The following is a 14,742-nucleotide window of genomic DNA, read 5'->3' as shown; positions in this document are numbered from 1 at the left end:
GGAGGAGTGGTCGCTGCCTCAGGGTTCCCGCCCCCGAGGTGGATATGGGATTGGGACCTCGCCGCAGATCCCCTTCCCCAGGAATCCCCAACACCAGACTGGCAGTTCAAGGCCAGCGCTGAGGGCCCTGGCTTGGAAACCCTGCCCCTGGGAGGCAAACCCCGGGCATCTGCTCTCTTTTCCTCCTCTGGGCTGAAGGCTCCACTGTCTGGCTTCTTTCAGATCCACCGCCCAATTCCTTTCCTGGGATCTTCAGAATTATAGAAATTTGAGGTCAAGACAGACCTGGATTTAATTTAAACCTGACACCAACTTTTGTGACCTTGGGCTCCTAACCAGCCTCTCTGAAGTGACTGTTACTAAGATTAAAAGAAGGTAATAGGCCGGGCGCGGTGGCTCAAGCCTGTAATCCCAGCACTTTGGGAGGCCGAGATGGGCGGATCACGAGGTCAGGAGATCGAGACCATCCTGGCTAACACGGTGAAACCCCGTCTCTACTAAGAAATACAAAAACTAGCTGGGCGAGGTGGCGGGCGCCTGTAGTCCCAGCTACTCAGGAGGCTGAGGCCGGAGAATGGCGTGAACCCGGGAGGCGGAGCTTGCAGTGAGCTGAGATCCGGCCACTGCACTCCAGCCTGGGCTACAGAGCGAGACTCCGTCTCAAAAAAAAAAAAAAAAAAAAAAAAAAAAAAAAAAAAGAAGGTAATAAATGTGAAGTGTTTACCTGAAGGGTTTAGCTGGCATGTAGCAAGCCCTTAATGACTGCAGCTATTATCATAATTAGCTCTGTATGACTTTTTACATTCATCAGATCCCTAGTTAGGAGGCAAAACTCTTCCTTGGGCTACAGAATCCCTGCCGTTCTTTTTTTTTTTTTTTTTTTTTTTTTTTTTTTTTTTTTTTTTTTTGAGACGGAGTCTTGCTCTGTCGCCCAGGCTGGAGTGCAGTGGCTGGATCTCGGCTCACTGCAAGCTCCGCCTCCCGGGTTCACGCCATTCTCCTGCCTCAGCCTCCCGAGTAGCTGGGACTACAGGCGCCCGCCAGCTCGCCCGGCTAGTTTTTTGTACTTTTTAGTAGAGACGGGGTTTCACCGTGTTAGCCAGGATGGTCTCGATCTCCTGACCTCGTGATCCACCCGTCTCGGCCTCCCAAAGTGCTGGGATTACAGGCTTGAGCCACCGCGCCCGGCCCTGCCGTTCTTAAACGTGGAATCATATTTGTCCCCTTTAAGGCTTACCTGAGTCGGCAGCCTGGCTGTAGTCCCCGCCTCCCAGCCTGACAGGTGGTCTCCCTGCACCAATCAGCTCTCTGGGGCTGGGCTGACTCTCCAGGGAGAGGGCGGGGAGTTTGTGGCCCGCCCCCTTAACTCCTAAATACCCGGAGAGGTGGAGACCTCCGTAAGGGCTGATCCCAAGGACACACTCCGATGCCAAGCGGGAGTCACGCTACACCGGTGAAAGCGCTGGGCTTGGAGTCAGGAGAACAGACTCTAAGCTTTGGCTCTGCCATTCCCTGCCTTGAGCAAGTCTTCCATCTCTGTCTTTTTCTTCTGTGAGATGGAGCAGTAACTGCCCTGACCTGCCTTCTCGCTGGGTTCTAACGTGAAAGTGTACCCTGGTTTGCTGTGTGTGGATTTTTTTTTTTTTTAAGAGACGGGTTCTCCCCATGTTGCCCAGGCTAGTCTCCTGAGTAGCTGGGATTACAGGCGGGAGCCACCACGCTGGGGTTTTGTTTTGAGCCTGGGCGATAAGAGTTTCCTGATCTCCGCTCACTGCAACCTCCGCCTCCCAGGTTCAAGCAATTCTCCTGCCTCAGCCTCCTGAGTAGCTGGGATTACAGGCACCCACCACCACACCCAGTTAGTTTTTGTATTTTTAGTAGAGACGGGGTTTCACCATGTTGGCCAGGCTGGTCTCGAACTCCTGATCTCAGATGATCCACCCGCCTCAGCCTCCCAAAGTGCTGGGATTACAGGCGTGAGCCACCACACCCGGCCTGTTTGTTTTTGCAGGGAGGGCAATGGCCAGAGGGAGGGGGCAGCCAGAAAGCTCTCCCATTCTTTCTGGGGTCACATGCAGGTGATGGGTGTCAGACCTTTGGGAAGAAAGGGGAGAGGGGGTCAGATATTCACATACCTGTGTGGCTGCTCTCAGCTTGGGCGAGGAGGGGGTTAACGGCACCCATGGGGGTTCCAAAGATGTGGGTAGAAGGGAGGCTAAAGGTAGAGCCAGCCAGAGAAAACACCTAAGGGAGGGAGGTAGAATCCCCTGGCAGTTATTCTTGGATCTAGGGCACAACTGTGTGTACCGGGGTGCACGGGGCCGGGTGTGCTGGGGAGCAGAGGGGACCAGAGCCCAGAGGGAGGTCTGGTGGCAACTCAGCCCAGTTGCTCCAATTCCCACAGAAGGCTAGGGTCCTCTGTCAGTCTGTCCCCAACCTGCCCAGAGAAGGAGGAGCCCGGGAGTCAGGTCTCACCTGAGTGGTGGAGATAGAAGCAGAGGAGGAGGGGAGGGTGCTGGTGAATGGGGAGCGGCTGAGGCGGGGCAGGGCCGAGGTCCCTGGGGGCCCCAGGAGGCTGGAGGAGAGAGGGGTGCTGCAGACGGCCCGAAGCATCCCGCCACTGTGGGAGATGGGGTCCTTATTACTGGTGTAGATGCCTGCAGGCACAAGGACAGAGGGAAGCACACGGTTACCCTCCACCCGACTCCTGCTCAGCCAGGGCTGTGACAGCCCCTCCCCAGCTCCAGTGCTCCCTGATTCTGGCTACACATCCAGTCTAACCCTCTTGCTGCAAAGATGTCACTTCTTGCCTGGGTGACATCTGCTTGCTGTGCCTGCTTGTTAAACTGCCCTGCCCAGGGCTAGGGAATTCCTAGCTTTTATAATCTCCCTCCCAAAACTTGGTAAAACCTTCTGACAATCTGCCCCCAGTCCTTTCCACTCCAGGCATGCAGAGGGGGATGTCCTGAAGGTGACTGTCTGTGCTCTGTCTTTTGGAGGAGTATCCATCCCATTTCCTTCTAAGTGCATGTGTAAGCTCTGTTCCTCACTAGACTGGCTGGGCCCTGAAATGCCCTCTGTCCCCAGGGGTCACTAACCTGCCCCTAGTAAGGGGGACTCCAGGCTCAGGCTGGGCAAGCTCCCAGAAGGCCCAAAGTTTCGGGAGGCCAGACCTCCCAGGCCAGAGCTGACCAGGGAGCCTCCAGAGAAGGGTGAGGCAGCAGTGGCAGTAAAGCCAGCCAGCTGGGCACTGGGCAAGGATGGGGCAGCTGGGCCCCCAGTGCCCTCCTTGTTCCGACTGCCCTTGGGACGGCCTGGCCCGTGGCGGCTCCTCTTGCTGGCTTTGTGCTTCTTCTCCTTCAGGCCTGTCTCAGGGGTCTCATCAGCAGGCACAGGGGTGGCACTCAGTGCGGGCATCCGCTTGTGGGTGCCTGCCGAGGCCCCAGACCCCGTGACGTGGGGAGATTTATAGTCCCCAGGGGAGGGCGCCCGGGCCCGGCCTGAGCTGGAGGTGGTGGTGGAGAAGCGCATGATGGGCCCAAAGCCAGAGAAGACCACCTTCTGCTCAAAAAGGTCAGCCTTGGGGGGCTCGGGGGCTGAGGGAGAAGGAGGGGCTGAAGGGGCGGGGGCTGTGGGCTTGGAGTACTTGTCCTCCTCTGGCTGCTCCAGCTTGGGGAATGCAGAGAAGTCAGGGGAGCTCTGCAGGGACGAGACTGTGCACAGAGGGAAAATGGTTACAGCTGGACCCCAGATTCCTGCACTCCCTCCCACTCCCACGTGTACTGGAGGGAGAGAGCTCTGGTCCAGGAATGGGGACGCCTGGTTTCCTGTCTCAGCTCTGCTACTGTCTGTGTCCTGGGATAAGTACCCCCGACCCCTCCAGCTTTCCCACCTGTACTAAAATGGAGAGTAACTCGCACCCTACTGGCCTCACCAGATGACTGTAGCGATTATAGGAGATAATGTTTACGGGGTGCTTGAAAAATTGTACCTTGCAGCACAAATGTAGGGGATAAGGAATACTGTTATGGGTTGGTGGAGGAGGAGAGTTCTGGCTCAAGAAGGAAGGGTTTAGGGGCAGGGTTGGAGAGGAGGGGATTCCCCATCTTTATCCTGAACCAATGTAGAAGTAAATGAGATGCACAACCAATATGCAAAGTCCCTCGCCAGAAAAGCTCAGGATGAAAGGCTGTCCCTGCTCCCACCTTCCTCCCGGATGCTCACACTCACCTGCAGGCTGGAAGGGCCCCCCAGAGGAGGAGGAAGAGGAGGAGGAAGAGGAGGAGGCAGAGGTAAAACTGCTCACACCTTTCCCACTGCTCAGTTTCTTCCCCTTATGACTCAGGCTATGGCTGGAAGACTTTTTCCCCTTTGAGTCCCTGCTGCTCTCAGAGGTCTCCTGCGTGCTGGCCTCATGGTGGGAGGAAGAGGAAGCTGAGGAGGAGACCTGAAGGAGAGGAGAGAGGAAGGTTCGACACCGGCTGCCTGGGCCTGTGCTGATCCTGATGTGGGAGTGAAGCAGGGGGGCACAGGACCTCGCTCAACTGGGAGAGCCCACAGCTAGTTTCGTGAAGGACTTCCGGGCAGGGAGTGGCTGGGAGCCCCTAGGCAGGGATATGAGGAGGCAGCTGTGGCACTCCTGGGTGTGAGGCAGAGGGGAATTCACTGAACCCAAGAAGGCGTCTGTCTTTCACTTTAGGCAGGGAAGATGGAAGCTGAGGGGGAGATGAAAACAGTCCCAGAGTCTGAAGAGATTTACTCATTGGTCCATTCATTCACTGAATACTTAGGGCGCCTAAGGCAGCTGGACCTATGCTGGAAGTGGCGAGGCAGAGAAGAGGACCCACAGGAGAATGGACTTCTCTGGTGCCATCCTGGAGCCCTCCAGCTACTACTCCAAACTTCAGCCCCCTGGCTTTCCACCCATTCTCTAACCACCCCATGCTCTTCCTAGACAACCTGAGATTGCACACACTAAGCGTCTGCCAGGAGAGCCTATCCTTACTCTTCCTGGGAAATTTCTCATCCTTTAAAATCCAGCTTAGAAGTCCCTCTTCCCTGAAGCCTCCCTAAATACCTCAGGTGGAACAAGGTACTCTGTCCCCTTATTTCCAGAGAACTGGGCACACATGACCACATGTCAACAGCTGCTACTCTGCACTGAAATGTTCTGTCCTGTGTCTGAGGCACCAGAAACCAAGGAGAGTGGCAGGGTGGTGGTTGAAGGAGCGTGGGCTCTAAGTCGGGCAGAGCAGGGTATGAGCCTGGCAGGCTCTGCCCTTTACTGCTATGTTTTTTTTTCTTATTTTTATTTTTTGAGATAGAGTTTCACTCTTATTGCCCAGGCTGGAGTGCAATGGTGCGATCTTGGCTCACTGCAACCTTCAATCACCTCCCGGGTTCAAGTGATTTTCCTGCCTCAGCCTCCCAAATAGCTGGGATTACAGGCACCGGCCACCACACCCTGCTAATTTTTTGTATTTTTAGTAGAGGCAGGGTTTCACCATGTTGGCCAGGCTGGTCTCGAACTCCTGACCTCAGGAGATCCACCTGCCTCAGACTCCCAAAGTGCTGGGACTACAGGCGTGAGCCACTGCACCTGACCTCTCCGCCATGTTATACTGTGCAAAGTCTCAACCTTAATGAGTATCAGTGTCCTTACGGGGAGCACTATGCATATGTGGTGAGTTGGAAGCAGCATGATGCCAGATACATCATATGGGGTCAATAAATGATGAGACTTCCGATGGCAGCAGGTGAAGAGCCCAAGCCTTCGAGCCAGACTGCGTTGGAATCTCAGCTCTACCACTTTACTAGCTGTGTGCTTTTAGGCAAATTACTTAACCTCTCTGTGCCCCATCGTCTTCATATATCAAATGGGGTTGGTAAATTTCCAACCTAATTGGATTGAGTATTAAATGGACTAATCTCCATATGCCCTTCCATCTCCTGGTTCCAGAACACAGCCTGGCATGCCGTGAGTTCATTCGTGCTTCAGGCTGCTGCCAGGGACGGCCCTTTTCCTCCTGGTAGCGACCAGGTATTCAGTCAATTGTGCTGAACAGATAAATGCTGAATGGAGGCTGGACCGGAAACAAGAGCCACCCTGCCCTGCCCCTCCCAGGCAGAGTCCTGGTCTCTGTCTTCCTCTTTGTTCTTTTCAACAGCTGGAGTTCTGAAGGGAGCCAGATGTGGTTCTGAGAGCAAGGGAAGAGAGGGGCTGGGGGGAAGGGTAGCTGAAGTGCTGGGTCGAGTGGAGGGGGATGGGCGGAGTTCTCTGTTATGTCCAAGGGACATCCAGTTACTGGAGAAACTCCCAGATCCCTGGCCATTTCTTGCCACCTGCCTGCAGGGCCCTGGAAAGGTCAGAGGGCATGAATGACAAGCTCTCCAGGTGAGCCCTGGGAAGCAGGGAAGGGAGAAGTTTACTGGGGCAGTTGCCACAGCAACATCATCCTGGAAACCTGATACCTGAGCCTCCTGCTAAGGTGCCCAGAGCTCTGCCAACCGTCTGAGGTAGGGTGGAGGTGAATGGGCAATAATGGTGACAGGAGGGAGCAATTTCTCCAGCTCCCCGCACCCTCCTGGGTTCTCCTCCCATGGGGAAGGCAGGTTGTAGGGAGCAGGGAGGGCTGTTCCAGCTTGGATTAGTAATTCCCTGGCCTAGGGTAGGGCCTGCCTATGGCTCATCCAGATGCTGCCCATTTCTGGAGACAGGCCTGATATACCATGCCCTGCTGGAAATGGGGGGGATGAGTGGGAGTTTGGGGGTACTGTCCAGGGGCCTGCCCCCCATGACACCTTGGTCAGAACTTTCAGCTCCTCCAACCTGCACGGAGTGGGATTTGGGTTGGGTGACAAGCTTTGGGTGTCCTCCTGATGGGGTGTAGGGGATGTCCTCTACTCATCTCTGGGGATATGGGCCCTAGAACTTGGAGAGCAGGCCTGAGTGCCATCCCCCACTCTCTGCAGACAAGAGCCCAGGGCTGAGGCCCTCTGGACAGAGGCAGATGGGAACATCTGGCATCCAGCACCCCAAACCCCCAATCCCATGGTTGGTCAGTGATTGGTGGCCCCTTCTAGGCTGGAAGAGAGTAGAGGGTGTGGGGTGGGAGGGGAGTGGCATTAACTTGAAGCTATGGGGAGGGTACCCAAGTCCCTGGCTCACCAACCTCTCACCCCTCGCCTCCCTCCCTCTGCCACCCCAGACCCACGCGCCATCCCTCCTGAACGTGGGCAGCAGTACCTTGTCAGCAGTGGGGACCACGGGCGGGGTGAGGATGCTGGGGGGCGACTCAGGCCGCTTCTTGTGCTTCTGCTTAAGGCGTTCTTTGTCCTTTCGACTCTGGAGAGGAAGAGGTGACTAGATACTGTGCCGGGGAGCTGTCTGGGCGAGGATAAACGTGACATGTGGGTATGGGGAGCTGACACCCTCTCAGGATGGGGTTTTGTGGGCATCATCTCTCCCTGAGGAGGGCAGGATAATGGGCTGGGAAGGATCAACTCAGGCAAGTTCCTATGAGAGCCAACAGCCCTTCCCCCGGCCCCGCCTGCTAAAAATAGCCTGTCCCATTATCACGCCAGTGCCACAGAGCACCACGCGCGTGAACACACACCTGCAAGGGTGTCCACCTGGGACACAGCTGCACAGACGGACAGGAGCAGGGCACGCTGTGCTATGTGGTGCGAGGGAACGCAGGCATTAGCACTTACACACTAGGCGGCACATGGCTGGACTGCGGAGACATGTGCAACGTGCAGAGCCATGTGTCTGGGGCTTGGGGGACACTGTGATGTCATGGGGAGGACCCAGAGGAACCACTAATACAGCCACAGGGAAGCCAAGTTCCCACGTCACCCCCCTGTTTCACTTCAGCCCCCTCCTGCCCTCAGTGGCCTCAGAGGAAGGAAGAAGGCAGGGCCAAGACCTTAAGGGCACCTCATGATGGCTTCTTGAGCCATGTTTGTGAGTCTCTGAGTCCCCATGTGGGAGTGACGACAGGCGAGGGAGGGGCTTCTACCTTCTTCTGGCCCCTCTCGTGGTGGGTGGGGTGCTTCTCCTGCTGTGTGGATGGTGAGGCTGACCGGCTTCTCCTCCCAGAGATGAAACCACTGCCACCTCCCCCCATGCTGCCGCTGCTGCCGCCTCCTCCTCCAGTGCCTCCTCCGCCTCCCCCGCTGCTGTGCCGGGATGTCTTCTGGGGGAGAGATTTGAGAGAAATTGCAAACCCTCCTTTCACAGGCTTAGGGAACACTTCCAGAAGGTTAGAGGATCCTGATCCTGGGGGTCAGTCCCATGTGCCCCGTCTGTCACTAAGAGGACCTCATGCCCTCTATGATGCTCAGCAGAAGGGCGTTCCCCAGCCTGAAAACCCTAGAGCATCCCAGCTGGCTCGTCTGATGTCAGAGTCAACCACTGAGGCCCGGGTCTTTCACTCTCTCCATGGTGCCCTCTTGGCTGACTGAGCCACGGCACGTTTCTACCTCCTTCCCTGGAGCAGAGGGTGTGCAGGGGACCCTCATGGGGAGCCAGTGCTCCCCTGCACTCCACGTCTGATCCCCCCTCTAGACACTTGGCTCAGCTATCACCCCCTTCTCCTTTTTCCTGGCCCCTCCCCTCCACCAAACACAGTGGTTGCTCCTGTCCCAAAGGATATCCTGCCCTTAACTTGAAGAAAGCGGGGAAGTAAACATCAACACAACCCAAACAACCCTCATGCTGCCTCTCCTCCCAGCCAGGGCCTGCCTCCCCCATTCCCTTCACTACAGACCCAGCGTGACGGCTTCACCCTCCCCGGGCTTGTAGCTGCTCCCTCTAAGGTCACCAACTACCTCCCAACTGCCAAGCCCAAGGGTTAATTTCAGGCCTTGTCTGACCTGGCAGCTCCCCAGTGTTGGACACAGCTCCTACCTGCAGAGCCCCATACCCTGCAAGGCCCCCTCTTTCGTGGCCCACCTGATCTATCCTTGTGGACACCCTGGGATTATAGCCCCAGCCTTATAAGCCTGGAGCTGCCACTACACCCTGCCCAGGAGTCTGACATCCACCAAATCTAAATATCTCCACATGGCGCCTCCTGCAAACCAAACCAAGCTCATTTCCTTGTCCTAAGTTATCATCAAACCCTGAAACCAAGGTGACCATGTAACTTATGATCCAAACCTGGACACTTTGAAAAATGAAACAGGGGAACTATTAATAATTACACCAGGGCAACAGGTATAAACTGGGACTGTCTGGGGCAAATTAGGACATGTGTTCCCCCTACAGAAGCCAGCTGCACCCCTTGTTCATGGTACCCCCAGGTATTCAAGCTCCATTTACTCAGTGTCTAGAGCCTAGATCCTAAATGTCACCCCCAACTCCTACTTCTCAGCCACTCCCACGATTAGGCAAGTCTCCCTAGAAATGGTTCTAGCATCCAGCCTCACCCCTCCATCCCCCTTCTCGCAGCTGTCTCCCGGCCACCAGCCTCAGCCCTTCTGATCCAGCCTCACAGCGGCTGCCAGGGTAATCTTCCTAAAAAACAAATCTGATCATGTTACTCTCCCGCTTACAGGCCTGACAAGCCTGTGGCTAGGGGGTAGATCCAAGCTGCAGCCAACTGCTCCGGAACACCTCACGGCTTCTGGGACACACGAGTCTCTCCACAAACACAGAGTAGCACCCTTTCCAGCCTCCCCCTGGGCCCCAGGCCTGAAGCCTGGGGCAGAGACAAGCCCAGCTCGGGCCCTGCTTTCTCACCTCATCTCCTGCCTCTTCCCCACCAAACACCCCATTCTCCCGCCGCTCACCCATGCCCTTCCTCCTCTCAGGACTTTGTCCACACTAGTCCCTCTGCCTGGGACTCGTTTCTCTGTTTGGCAGGCTCCCGAGAGTTTTCAAATTAGGCTGCCCGTTCTAAATCCCATCTACCAGCTGCAAGATAAGTTATATAACCTCAGTGAGCCTTAGTTTACTCATCTGTAAAATGGGGAAAATATAGTACACCTAGTTCTTAGGGTGGGTGGGAGGACCATGCAAAATAACACACGGCAAGAACTTTGTCCTAAGGTGGAGGCATAGTAAATGCTGCCTCCCACACAAATGTTGGCTCTTATTTTGATTTCCACCTCCACTCAGCTTAAATGCTACCTCTTCCTTAAAGCCTCCTAGACTCCGACAGGCAGAGTCTGAGCTTTGTCTTTTGGGACAGACTGCTTGGTCCAGCTCTGATCCACACACTTGAAGCTATACTTTATTCTTCATCTAATGAAGAGCTCCTCTTGGGCAGGGACTGGGTTCTTTCCCTCTCTGTCCTCCTAGCACCAGGTACTGGCCTGGCCCAAAGCCCATGCCCTCTAACCATCTAACCACAGCTGACTGACCCTCTCATGCACTGGCCGCTGGGACTCACCATCTTGCTGAAGTGGTATTTGCAGTAGCCACAGTACTTGACGTTGTCCACCTCCAGCACTTCTTCCTCACACAGCAAGCCTGCCATTTGGGCACTAACCAGAGAGGGCAGCCTGAGACGGCTGAGGCCACATATCAGATGAGCCACCTTCCTCCCACCCTCCTGGCCCCCTGCTGAGGTGAAGCCAAGACCATCCAAAGAAAGCATTGCCACCACCATCAAAAAGACAGCAGCTAAAATGAGCCTGATCAGTGGCCATCCAGAACAACCCCGGGGGCGGGGGGTGGGACGGGGGTCTCACCAGGTGACGTGGAAAGCTTGTCGACATCCATGGCGGTTACAGGTCATGCAGGCTCCTGAGGCCGCCTTGCTCTCCCGGCCCTGCTCCTCACAGATGTAACAGGTCTGCAGGACACAGCACAATCGTCTCCTCCTCCAGGGAGCCCCTGTCCTACTGATGGTCCTTAGGCCACCCCTTTCATTCCATTTGCTCTCCAGTCTTAGATCAGTGCTATCCCACAGAACTGTCTGCAGTGATGAAAACGCTCTATGGTCTACGCTGTCCAAGACAAATGCCACCAGTCACAGCGGGCTATTAGCACTTGAACTATGGCTAGTGTGACTGAGGAACTAGATTCTAAATTGTATTTAATTCTTGTTTATTTTCATTGATTTATTTATTTGAGACAAGAGTCTCCCTCTGTCGCCCAGGCTGGAGTGCAGTGGCACGATCTCAGCTCATTGCAACCTCTTCCGCCTCCTGGGTTCAAGGGATTCTCCTGCCTCAACCTCCCGAGTAGCTGGGACTGCAGGTGCCCACCACCATGCCCAGCTAATTTTTGTATTTTTCTAGAGATGGGGTCTCATCATATTGGCCAGGCTTGTCTCAAACTCCTGACCTCAGATGATCCACACCCCTCAGCCTCCCAAAGTGCTGGGATTACAGGTATGAGCCACCATACCTGGCCTGCATTTAATTTTGATTAATTTATGTAGCCATGTATGGCCAACGGCTACTATGCTGGGTAGCACAGTCCTGGGATGGTGAGCTCTGAAAGGCCAAGGCCTGTGTCTGTCTTGCTCACTGGGGAGCTTATGCCCACCTCTGCGCTTCTGCGCGGGCCTTCTTCTGCCTGGAACCTAGGGCCCTCACCCTCCTGGAAGCTGGCTCCTTCTCATGCCCCAGGTCTCAGCCTAAATGTCTCCTTCCTTTACCATCTGGTCTAAAGTAAGCCCCCACCAGGTCTTTATTTTAATGTCTTATTTTCTTCACAGCACTTATCACAAATTGCATTTACTTTGTCTTTTTACTGATATTTATGGTCTTTGCATGCAAGAACTTGCATTCCATTGAGCGGGTAGCACACCTGTCTTGATCAGCACAGAACAGCATGTTCCAGCTACCTTGCACCAGGTCTGGCGCATAGTAGGCACTTAATAAAATGTGTCCAGCAAAGGAATGAATGAAGTACCTGCGAAGGTCTACCCTCTGGCAGAACTACTGCAGAGGAGCCTACTATTTCACCTGAGTCCAGAGCACGAGTGTGTCTGTCAACAGAAGGGTGGTTCACTGGTAGGTACCTACCCACCTCCCAAGTTCCCTTTCAGTGCTGGTTGGACAGAATCAAATTACACTGGATGAAGAGAGCGTTGGAGGAACCCATGGATAGGAGGGAACTGGCAGGGGACACAGCGGGGGTTGCCGACCTTGTTGAAGCGATCATGAGGCACGTACTGCAGCACGATGGGCTCCATGGTGAGCACGTTGGCAAATTGCACCTCGGGGATGTAGAGGGCACACACCACGTGTGCCCAGCCTGGGGCAGTGTGGAGGTGGCCTCAGCTGCAGATGGCAAGCTGGAGACTCCACCCCTCATGACCCCACGCTGCAGACCATTCCCTCCTCCACAGCCTTCCCATCAGATTCCAGCGCCAGCCAGGGAAAGAAAACCCGGCCTCCACCCCAACCCAGTCCACTCCCGCCTTCCCAGACCCTGCTCAGGGGGCCTTGCTGACCTCAGCAGATGAGCCCTCCTCACCTCCATTATCAGTCCTCTTCAATGCCCCGTCTTTGTGTGGGCACAGCTCACACCTCTGCCAATGCAAGGGTGCACAGGGGTTGGGGGATCTGCTGAGCTGGGCCCTCTCTGAACACATTCAAGGGGTCCCAGGCTGAAATGCTAAGCTCTAGCGGGGGATGGATGGGGCTACAGTGGAAACAGGATTGGCCGTGAGTTGGTAACTGTTGAAGATGAGGAAGGGAACATGAGATTCATTATAGTTTTTCCTCTACTTTCGTATGAGTAGGAAACTTCCCATAATAAAAAAGTTCAAACAGACAAAAACCAAAGCCCCATGCCTGAGATGGGGCAGAGGGAGGGATGAGCGTGAGGCAGAGGAGGGGTTGGAGGTAGGTGTGCAGGAAACAGGAAGTCTGTGTGACAGAGCTAAGTCCCACCCCAGCCTGGCCTCAGAGTCCCCTAGCTCAACCAGAGACGCTCAGGTGTGTGGGAGGGGCCGGGGAGTGGAGCGGGGCAGTCTGGAACTCACCACCCTGGCTGCTCGCTCCTGAGATTCACATTTCCGGCAGAACCAGGGTCCCGTTGGCACCTGAACGATGCCATAGCAAGCTGGGGGGGGGGGGGAGGACAGTCGCTGAGCAAAGCTGTCAGCCAGTGGCTTTTTCCCAGGGTAACTGGGGGAAGGCGGTGACTCCAAAGAACTAGAGCCAGTTCCAGTAATGGGGGCTGCTCCCCAGTCTGGGGGTCACTCACTTAACAGCAGGACTGCCCAACCGCACAACACCAGCCTTCAACCACACAATCTAGCACTCCAAACAGGGCGGGAAGTCTGAGTCTTTGACCTTAAACTTCTAGAAGATCCTCCCCCCACTCCCTTTCTGGACTTGTTTCCCAGCTCCTTCCCCGGACCAGCCATCAGCATCAGGAACAGAGAAAACCAGAGGGGACAACAGTCACGACCGTCAAACACGTTTTGTTGTTGTGGGCGGGGGGATTTCTTAAAGGGCCAGTGAGGGATGAGGCGGAGAAGTAGGGGGTCTAGGGACCTCATCTTCTACTTCTAAGTATCACAGAGTCAGGTTAAAAGTCAAGGCCGAGGGCAGGTGCGGTGCTGGGAACCCAGAGGAGCGTGGCGGGAAGAGCCCCGGGCCACAGCATTCAGGGATGTCCCAGGAAAGGGGGGCCCGGCTGCCTGTGCCAGGCAGGCGGGAGATGCCAGCCTGCGCCCTCGGCAAGATTCCTCAAGGAGTTAACTCCCGAACCATGTGCTGCTGGGGGAAACTCCAAGCCTCCCTCTTCTCGATTCCGGCCCCCTGCACAACCTCTCTCCTGTCGTTAGCTCTTCCCCGGCGGATTTTAGGAGTCCCTTCTCCCCTGGGACCCTTCTCTTCCCTTTCCAAGTCCGCTCCTCCCATTATCCGGAAGCGAGGGGGGATGACGCCCCCCCTTGACCTCTTCCTCCGGGAGCCGGGACCAAAATAACCCGGCGGGAGGGGACACCTCGCAGGTAAACATTCCCCGGGCAGCCCCGACACCGGCGGGGTGGGGCGCGGGGAGTTCACTCATTGCTCCCTAGACTCTCCCCAAACTCCCTCAACTTGGGGTGGGGGGCGCGGAACTGGAACAATAGGCAAGAAAACAATGCCTGACCCGGTCTTCCAGGACTGGGCGGGGGGAGCCCCCCCACGCCTCCCTTCCCTTCAGGTGGGGTGGGGGAGGGGCACGCGAGCCCCGGGAGGTCTCCGGAGGGCGCGGCCGGGGGCGCCCCACGCACGCCGCCCCCAGGGTCCCGCCGCCCCCCGCGGGCCACCCCCATACCTTGGTGGACGGCCACGCTGCACGCGTGCCCATCGCAGTAGACCAGCGGGTTCTCGGCCCAGCCCCTCTCGTCCGAACATACGCAGCAGCCTCCTACCATCTCCTTCATACTCCCATGAGCTCCCTCCGGGGCTGGGGCGGGGGGCCGGCCGGCGGGGGTCGGGGGTCAGGGGGGAGGGAGGGAGCGGGGGGCCGCGCGCCTCCTCGCCCCCTCCTCCTCTTCCTCCGCCGCCGCCGCTTCTTTTCTTTGCCTCCTCCTTCCTCCTCCTCCGCGTCCTCCTCCTCCTCCTCCTCGCTCGCTCTGTCTGGCCGCCCCCCCCGCCGTGCTCTCGCCCTCATGCCCCGACGGGCCCCCCCCACAACAATGAGACTCGCACGCCGGGCTCGCCCCCTCCGCGCCGCTCGCCGGGCTCCTAAGGCCGCCCCGCCGCCGCGCAGCCCGGGCCCGGCGGGGGAGGCGCCGAGTGGCACATCGCGGGCGCCCGCCCGCCCCGCGCCGCCCCGCG

At 56.6% G+C, this 14,742-nt stretch overlaps 2 protein-coding genes across 6 annotated transcripts in view; both read right to left on the bottom strand.

The window, feature by feature from the left end:
• The window catches only part of CISD3 (CDGSH iron sulfur domain 3), a 24,189-nt gene extending 14,829 nt beyond the window's left edge, over positions 1 to 9,360 (bottom strand). Inside the window, exon 1 of the mRNA XM_050762986.1 lies at positions 9,357 to 9,360. The gene's annotated coding sequence lies outside the window, so the exon portion shown is untranslated. The remainder of the gene's footprint in view (positions 1 to 9,356) is intronic.
• MLLT6 (MLLT6, PHD finger containing) overlaps positions 1 to 14,742 on the bottom strand; it is a 22,038-nt gene extending 7,296 nt beyond the window's left edge. For 2 of the 5 annotated variants that reach the window (XM_050762566.1, XM_050762571.1), the window contains exons 1-13: positions 14,237 to 14,400; positions 12,948 to 13,027; positions 12,437 to 12,491; positions 12,105 to 12,214; positions 10,699 to 10,802; positions 10,398 to 10,491; positions 8,022 to 8,198; positions 7,617 to 7,676; positions 7,247 to 7,345; positions 4,231 to 4,447; positions 3,099 to 3,713; positions 2,476 to 2,657; positions 2,136 to 2,244 (exon numbers count right to left, since the gene is read on the bottom strand). In XM_050762566.1, coding sequence (XP_050618523.1) covers positions 2,136 to 2,244; positions 2,476 to 2,657; positions 3,099 to 3,713; positions 4,231 to 4,447; positions 7,247 to 7,345; positions 7,617 to 7,676; positions 8,022 to 8,198; positions 10,398 to 10,491; positions 10,699 to 10,802; positions 12,105 to 12,214; positions 12,437 to 12,491; positions 12,948 to 13,027; positions 14,237 to 14,345 — 2,011 coding nt within the window. In that variant the 5' untranslated portion in view covers positions 14,346 to 14,400. Of the gene's footprint in view, positions 1 to 2,135; positions 2,245 to 2,475; positions 2,658 to 3,098; positions 3,714 to 4,230; positions 4,448 to 7,246; positions 7,346 to 7,616; positions 7,677 to 8,021; positions 8,199 to 10,397; positions 10,492 to 10,698; positions 10,803 to 12,104; positions 12,215 to 12,436; positions 12,492 to 12,947; positions 13,028 to 14,236 lie in introns of all 5 variants that reach the window. The other 3 variants (XM_050762570.1, XM_050762567.1, XM_050762569.1) reach the window with 3 other exon arrangements.

The sequence above is a fragment of the Macaca thibetana genome, chromosome 16 (assembly GCF_024542745.1).
Source record: "Macaca thibetana thibetana isolate TM-01 chromosome 16, ASM2454274v1, whole genome shotgun sequence".
NCBI classification, from domain to species: domain Eukaryota; kingdom Metazoa; phylum Chordata; class Mammalia; order Primates; family Cercopithecidae; genus Macaca; species Macaca thibetana.
This window is presented reverse-complemented; position numbering and strand designations above follow the sequence as displayed.